Raw genomic sequence first — 7,363 nt, forward strand, 5'->3', positions numbered from 1 at the left:
TCTCTCCCCTCTCCCTCTCCTTCTTCTCTTGTCTTCTCTCTCCCTCGAACCCCTCTCCCTCTTCCTCTTTCTCTCTCTCCCTCTTTCTCTCTCTCCCCCTCTCCCTCTTCCTCTTTCTCTCTCTCCCTCCTCTCTTTCTCTCTCTCCCTCCTCTCTTTCTCTCTCTCCCTCCTCTCTTTCTCTCTTTCTCCCCCTCTTCTCTTCCTGATTTTTCTCTTCTTCTTCTCCCCCTCTCTCTTCTCCTCTTTCTCTCTCCCTCCGCCTTCTTCCTTTTCTCTCTTTCTCTTCTCCCTCCACCTCTCTCTCTCTTCCCTTCTTTTCTCTCTCTCTCCTCCTCCTCTTTTCTCTCATTCCTCTTTCTCTTTTCCCTCTCTCTCCTCTCTCTTCCTCCCTCTTTCTCTCTCTCTCCCTCTCCTCATGTTTGGCTAGCCTCTTCTTCCATAATAAAGTGCATATCACGGGCAGCCGCCCAAGTCTTCACGGCAGCCACACACACACACACACACACAGTGTGGGAAAGAAAGAGCGTTCGACACTTAGCCTACTCTGTGGAAGCCATTCTTTACAGTGAAGTTTTTATGAATGTGGATATTCCATGTCGGGGGAAGGTCAAGCCTGGTACAGTAGATTAGGGAGATTCTTCTGAGTGGTTGTTTTCTTAATGCATTATAAAAATGTTGTACATTCGGTCTTATACTTCATTCAAGTCCATCTTTCTCCAGAAATGAATGTTAGAAACCTTCAATGTACAATAGGACTGTTTTTAACTTATAACAGCATGTCATATTTGTTACGTCACTATTCCATTTCCCTCTGGGGGAGGAGATGGATTGTGGGGGGGAGAGTACTGTGGGGGAGAGAAAATTCTGTGGAGGGAGCGAGGGTGTGGAGGGAGAGAGTACTGTGGAGGAATGTGGGGGGAGAGAGGAATGTGGGGGGAGACAGGGATGTGGAGGGAGAGTGTCGTGGGGGAGCTAGGGATGTGGGGGAGATAGGCTGCGGGGGAGAGAGGTGAGTGGTTGGGGCGAGCGGCCTTGTGGGAGGCTGGTGCGGAGCGCCGTGCCTGTGGCGGGGAGCCCCGCTGTCGCGGCTCGCCGGATGTGGGGGGGGACGCGGCCTGTGGGGGGCGCGCGGGCTGTGGGGGCGACGCGGGCTTGGCGGCCTGTGTGGCGCTTGCTTGTGGTCGCCTGTGGGGGGCGCGCGGCCTTGTGGGGGCGCGCGGCTGTGGGGGGCAGCGAGGGCTGTGGGGGCGCGCGGCCTGTGGGGGGCAGCGCGGGCGGTGGGTGAGCGCCCGGCCTGTGTGGGGGCGCGCGGGCCTGTGCGGCGCCGCCTGTGGGGGCGCGCGGGCTGTGGGGGCGCGCAGGCCTGTGGGGGGCGCGCGGCCTGTGGGGGCGCGCGGCTGTGGCGCGCGCGCGGGCTGTATGGGGGGGCGCGCGGGGCCTGGTCGGGGGCGCGCGGGCTGTGGGGGGCGCGCGGCCTGTGGGGGGCGCGCGGCCTGTGATGTGGCTCGGCCTGTGGGGGCCGGCGGCTTGTGGGGGGCGCGGCCTGTGGGGGGCGCGCGGGCGTGGCGCGCGCGCGGCCATGTGGGGGGCGCGGGCCTGTGGGGGGGCGCGAGCAGCCTGGTGGGGGGCGCGCGCCATGTGGGGGCCGCGCGGGCTGTGGCGGCTTGTGGGCGGGCGCGCGGCCTGTGGGGGAGGCGCGCGGCTGTGGGGGGAGAGAGGGCTGTGGGTGGAGAGAGGGTGTGGGGGGCGCGCAGGGCTGTGGCGGGACTGTGGACGGCGAGAGGCATGTGGGGGGAGCGCAGCCTGTGGGGGGAGCCCGGACTGTGGCGGGCGCGCGGGCTGTGGGGTTCGGCGCCTTGGGGGGCGCGGGCTGTGGGGGGCGAGCGACTGTGGCGGCCTGTGGCGGGGGGCTGAGGGCTGTGGGGGCGCGCGGGCTGTGGGGGGGCGCGCGCCTGTTCGTCCGTGCGGCGCGCGGGCCTTTGGGGGGCGCGCGGGCTGTGGGGGCCGCGCGGGCTGTGGGGGGCTGGGTTTGGGGGGGGGGGGGGGGGGGCGCGACGGCCTGTGGGGGGCTCTGCGGGCACGCGGCCTGGGTGTGGGGCGCGCGGCTGTGGGGGCGCGCGGGCTGTGGGGGGCGCGCGGCCTTGTGGCGCCTGGGCGGTCGCGCGTGCTGTGGGGGCGCGGGGCTGTGGGGGCGCGCGGCCTGTGGCCGGGCTGTGGGGGCGAGCTGCTTGGGGGGCGCGCGGCCTGTGGGGGGCGCGCGGGCTGTGGCCGCGCGCGCGGCCTGTGGGGGGGCGCGCGGCCTGTGGGGGCGCGCGGCCTGTTGGGGCCGCGCGGGCTGTGGCGGCCTTTGGCGGGCGCCCGGACTGTGGGGGGCGCGGGCCTGTGGGGGGCGCCGCGGGCTGTGGTGGGGCGCGCGGGCATGTGGGGGGCGGCCTGGCTGTGGCGGCTTTGGCGGGCGCGCGCCTGTGGGGGCGCCGCGGCCTGTGGGGGCCCCGGGCTGTGGAGGGCCGCGGGGCTGTGGGGGGCGACGCGCTGTGGGGGGGCGCGCGGGCTGGTGGGGGGCGCGCGGCATGTGGCGCCTGTGGAGGGGGGGCGCGGGCTGTGGGGGCGCGCCGGGCCTGTGGGGCGCGCGGCCATGTGGGGCCTGTGGCGGGCGCGCGGGCTGTGGGGGGCGCGCGGGCTGTGGGGGCGCGCGGCTGGTGGGGGGGCTGTGGGGGGGCGCGCGGCCTGTGGGGGGCTCTGGCGGGCGCGCGGCCTTGTGGGGGCGCGGGCTGTGGAGGGGCGCGCGGGATGTGTGGGGCGCGCGGATTGGTGGCGGCCTGTGGGCGGGCGCGGGGGCTTTGAGGGGGCGGCCGGGCTGTGGGTGGCGCGCGGCCTGGTGGCGGGCTGTGGGGGGCGCGCGGCGCTGTTGGGGGCGCGCGGGATGGGCGGGCGCGCGGGCTTGTGGGGGGCGCGCGGGGCGCGGTGGGGCGCGCGGCCTGTGGCGAGGCTGTGGGGGCGCGCGGGCTGTGGGGGGGTGGGGGGGCCGCAGCGAGCCTGTGGCGAGGCGCCGCGGGCTGTGGGCGGGCGCGCGGGCGCGACGCTGGCGGGGGCTACAGAGATGGAGAGGGGTGTGTGTGACGTATAGAGGAGATGAGGGTTATCTCAATGACCTTTCCTGACAAATGTGTTTTGTCATTCAAGACCTGGATCTTAGCACTGTGTGTGTGTGGGTGTGTGTGGGTGTGTTTGTGTGTGTGTGTGTGTGTGTGTGTGTGTGTGTGTGTGTGTGTGTGTGTGTGTGTGTGTGTGTGTGTGTGTGTGTGTGTGTGTGTGTGTGTGTGAGTGCTTGGGTGCTTGGGTGCTTATATGCGTGCGTGTGTTCTACGACGTTGCATTGGCAGAATCAACAAACTGTTCACAACAAGATGGCCTTCAACAACCCTGTGGCCAAGGCCTTGCAGTAAAAAGCCATACTGTATGTAAAACTTAATACAGTCACAGATGGTTGAAAAACAATGAAATGTTTTCCCCAGCTGACTGACAACACACATTAAAGCAGCATGGAGGAGTGGTACTGGGAGGCCTGTTAGTAATAGACCATCGTAGGTCGCTCCCCAACACACAGACTACTGGGGCCGTACTGTAGACAGTAGCTGGTAGGGCTGTACACACTGTAGACAGTAGCTGGTAGGGCTGTAACTGTAGACAGTAGTGGTAGCTGCGTAGTGCTGTAGCATACTGTAGACAGTTAGCTGTAGGGCTGTACAACTGTAGACAGTAGCTGGTAGGGCTGTACATACTGTAGGACTAGGAGTAGCTAGGTGGCTGTACATCTGTACGACAGTAGCTGGTGTAGGGCTGTACAACTGTAGACAGTAGCTGGTAGGGCTGATACTGTAACAGTAGCTGGTAGGGCTGTACTGTAGACAGTAGCTGGTAGGGCTGTACATACTGTAGACAGTAGCTGGTAGGGCTGTAACAACTGTAGACAGTAGCTGGTAGGGCTGTAATACTGTAGACAGTAGCTGGTAGGCTGTACATACTGTAGACAGTAGCTGGTAGGGCTGTACATACGGTAGACCGTAGACTGGTAGGGCTGTACTGTAGACAGATGGGTAGGGCTGTACATACTGTAGACAGTAGCTGGTAGGGCTGTAACTGTAGACAGTAGCTGTAGGCTGTACATACTGTGAGACAGTAGTTGGTAGGGATGGTACATACTGTAGACAGTTAGCTGGTAGGGCTGTACATACTGTAGGACAGTAGCTGGTAGGGCTGTAACTTGTAGACAGTAGCTGGTAGGGCTGTACATACTGTAGACAGTAGCTGGTAGGGCTGTCATACTGTAGACAGTAGCTGTAGGGCTGTACATATGTAGACAGTTAGCTGGTATGCTGTACATACTGTAGAGTAGCTGGTAGGGCTGTAACTGTAGACAGTAGCTGTAGGGCTGTAATACTGTAGACAGTAGTGGTAGGGGCTGTACAATGTAGACAGTAGCTGGTAGGGCTGTAAACTGTAGACAGTAGCTGGTAGGGCTGTACATACTGTAGACAGTAAGCTGGTAGGGCTGTATACTGTAGACAGTAGCTGGTAGGGCTGTACATACTGTAGAAAGTAGCTGGTAGGCTGTAACTGTAGACAGTGCGGTAGGGCTGTACAGCCGTAGCGTAGCTGTAGGGCTGTAACTGTGACAGTAGCTGGTAGGGCTGTACTTTAGACAGTAGCTGGTAGGGGAGCGTAACTGTAGACAGTAAGCTGGTAGGGCGCTGTAAACTGTAGACAGTAGCTGGTAGGGCTGTACATACTGTAGACAGTAGAGGCTGGTAGAGGCTGTAGCACATGGTAGACAGTAGCTGGTAGGGCTGTACTGAGACAGTAGCTGGTAGGGAGGTACCATAACTGTAGACAGTAGCTGGTAGGGCTGGATAGCCTATGTAGACAGTAGCTGGAGGGCTGTAACTGTAGACAGTACTGGTAGGCTGTAGGGCGTAACTGTAGACAGTAGCTGGTAGGGCTGTATCATACTGTAAGACAGTAGCTGTAGGCTGTACATACTGTAGACAGTAGTGGTAGGGCTGTAACTGTAGACATATCTGTAGCTGTACTAGTACAGTAGCGGTAGGCTGTACATAATGTAGACAGTAGCTGGTAGGGCTGTACATACTGTAGACAGTAGCTGGTAGGGCTGTACATAAGTAGACATAGTGGTAGGAGCTGTAACTGTAGACAGTAGTCTGGTAGGGCTGTAAATCTTAGACAGTAGCTGGTAGGGCTGTAACTGTCAGACAGTAGCTGGTGAGGGCTGTAACTGTAGACAGTAGCTGGTAGGGCTGTACATACTGTAGGACAGTAGCTGTAGGGCTGTAACTGTAGACAGTAGCTGGTAGGGCTGTAACTGTAGACAGTAGCTGGTAGGGCTGTAACTGTAGACAGTAGCTTTAGGGCTGTACTATACTGTAGACAGTAGCTGGTAGGGCTGTATACGGTAGACAGTAGCTGGTAGGGCTGTATACTGTAGACAGTAGCTGGTAGGGCTGTACATATGTAGACAGTAGCTGGTAGGGCTGTAACTGTAGACAGTAGCTGGTAGGGGGCTGTAACTGTAGACAGTAGCTGGTAGGCTGTACATACTGTAGACAGTAGCTGGTAGGCTGTACATACTGTAGACAGTAGCTGGTAGGGCTGTACATACTGTAGACAGTAGCTGGTAGGGCTGTAACTGTAGACAGTAGTTGGTAGGGCGCTGTAACTGTAGCAGTAGCTGGTAGGGCTGTAACTGTAGCACAGTAGCTGGTAGCTGTAACTGTAGACAGTAGCTGGTAGGCTGTAATACTGTAGACAGTAGCTGGTAGGGCTGTCAACTGTAGACAGTAGCTGGTAGGGCTGTAAACTGTAGACAGTAGCTGGTAGGGCTGTACATACTGTAGACAGTAGCTGGTAGGGCTGTGTAACTGTAGACAGTAGCTGGTAGGGCTGTAAACTGTAGACGTAGTAGTGGTAGGGCTGTAACTGTAGACAGTACTGTGTAGGGCTGTACAACTGTAGACAGTAGCTGTGGCTGTAACGTAGCGAGCTGTAGGGCTGTAACTGTAGACAGTAGCTGGTAGGGCTGTAATCTGAGACAGTAGCTGGTAGGGCTGTAACTGTAGACAGTAGCTGGTAGGGCTGTACATACTGTAGCAGTAGCTGGTAGGCTTGTACTGTAACAGTAGCTGGTAGGGCTGTAACTGTAGACAGTAGCTGGTAGGGCTAACTGTACAGTACTGGTAGGTGACTGGAACGTGCTGGTAGTGGGCTGTACACTGTAGACAGTAGCTGGTAGGGCTGTACATACTGTAGACAGTAGCTGGTAGGGCTGTAACTGTAGACAGTAGCTGGTAGGCTGTAACTGTAGACAGTAGCTGGTAGGGTGTACATACTGTAGACAGTAGCTGGTAGGGCTGTACAACTGTAGACAGTAGCTGGTAGGGCTGTAACTGTAGACAGTAGCTGGTAGGGCTGTAACTGTAGACAGTAGCTGGTAGGGCTGTAATACTTAGCAGTTAGGTAGGCTGTAACTGTAGACAGTAGCTGGTAGGGCTGTAACTGTAGACAGTAGCTGGTAGGGCTGTACATACTGTAGAGCAGTAAGCTGAGTAGGGGCTGTAACATGTAGACAGTAGCTGTGGTAGGGCTGTAACTGTAGACAGTAGCTGGTAGTGGCTGTACATACTGTAGACAGTAAGCTGGTAGGGTCTGTAACTGTAGACAGTAGCTGGTAGGGCTGTACATACTGTAGACAGCGGAAGCTGGTAGGCTGTAACTGTAGACAGTAGCTGGTAGGGCTGTACATACTGTAGACAGTAGCTGGTAGGGCTGTAACTGTAGACATAGCTGGTAGGCTGTACATACTGTAGACACGTAGCTGGTAGGGCTGTAACTTTTTGTTTAGAAAAACAGTAGCTGGTAGGGCTCGTAACTGTAGACAGTAGCTGGTAGGGCTGTAACTGTAGACAGTACTGGTAGGGCTGTACTGTAGACAGTAGCTGAGTGCTGTAACTGTAGACAGTAGCTGGTAGGGCTGTACAACTGTAGACAGTAGCTGGTAGGGCTGTAAACTGTAGACAGTAGCTGGTAGGCTGTAACTGTATAGTAGCTGGTAGGGCTGTTAAACTGTAGACAGTAGCTGGTAGGGCTGTACATCTGTAGGACAGTAGCTGGTAGGGCTGTAACTGTAGACAGTAGCTGGTAGGGCTGTACACTGGTAGAAGTAGCTGGTAGGGCTGTAAACTGTTAGACAGTCAGCTGGTAGGGCTGTACATACTGTAGACATGCTGTTAGGGCTGTAACTGGACAGTAGCTGTTAAGTGCTGTACTGTCGGACAGTAGCTGTAGGG

At 58.5% G+C, this 7,363-nt stretch overlaps 1 protein-coding gene across 1 annotated transcript in view; it reads right to left on the minus strand.

Annotated features, from left to right (window-relative positions):
- Positions 1–974: 974 nt before the first annotated feature.
- LOC120040191 (basic proline-rich protein-like) overlaps positions 975–7,363 on the minus strand; it is a 23,579-nt gene continuing 17,190 nt past the window's right edge. Inside the window, exon 3 of the mRNA XM_038985437.1 lies at positions 975–3,094. Coding sequence (XP_038841365.1) covers positions 975–3,094 — 2,120 coding nt within the window. The remainder of the gene's footprint in view (positions 3,095–7,363) is intronic.

The sequence above is a fragment of the Salvelinus namaycush genome, unplaced genomic scaffold (assembly GCF_016432855.1).
Source record: "Salvelinus namaycush isolate Seneca unplaced genomic scaffold, SaNama_1.0 Scaffold334, whole genome shotgun sequence".
Taxonomy (NCBI): Eukaryota; Metazoa; Chordata; class Actinopteri; order Salmoniformes; family Salmonidae; genus Salvelinus; species Salvelinus namaycush.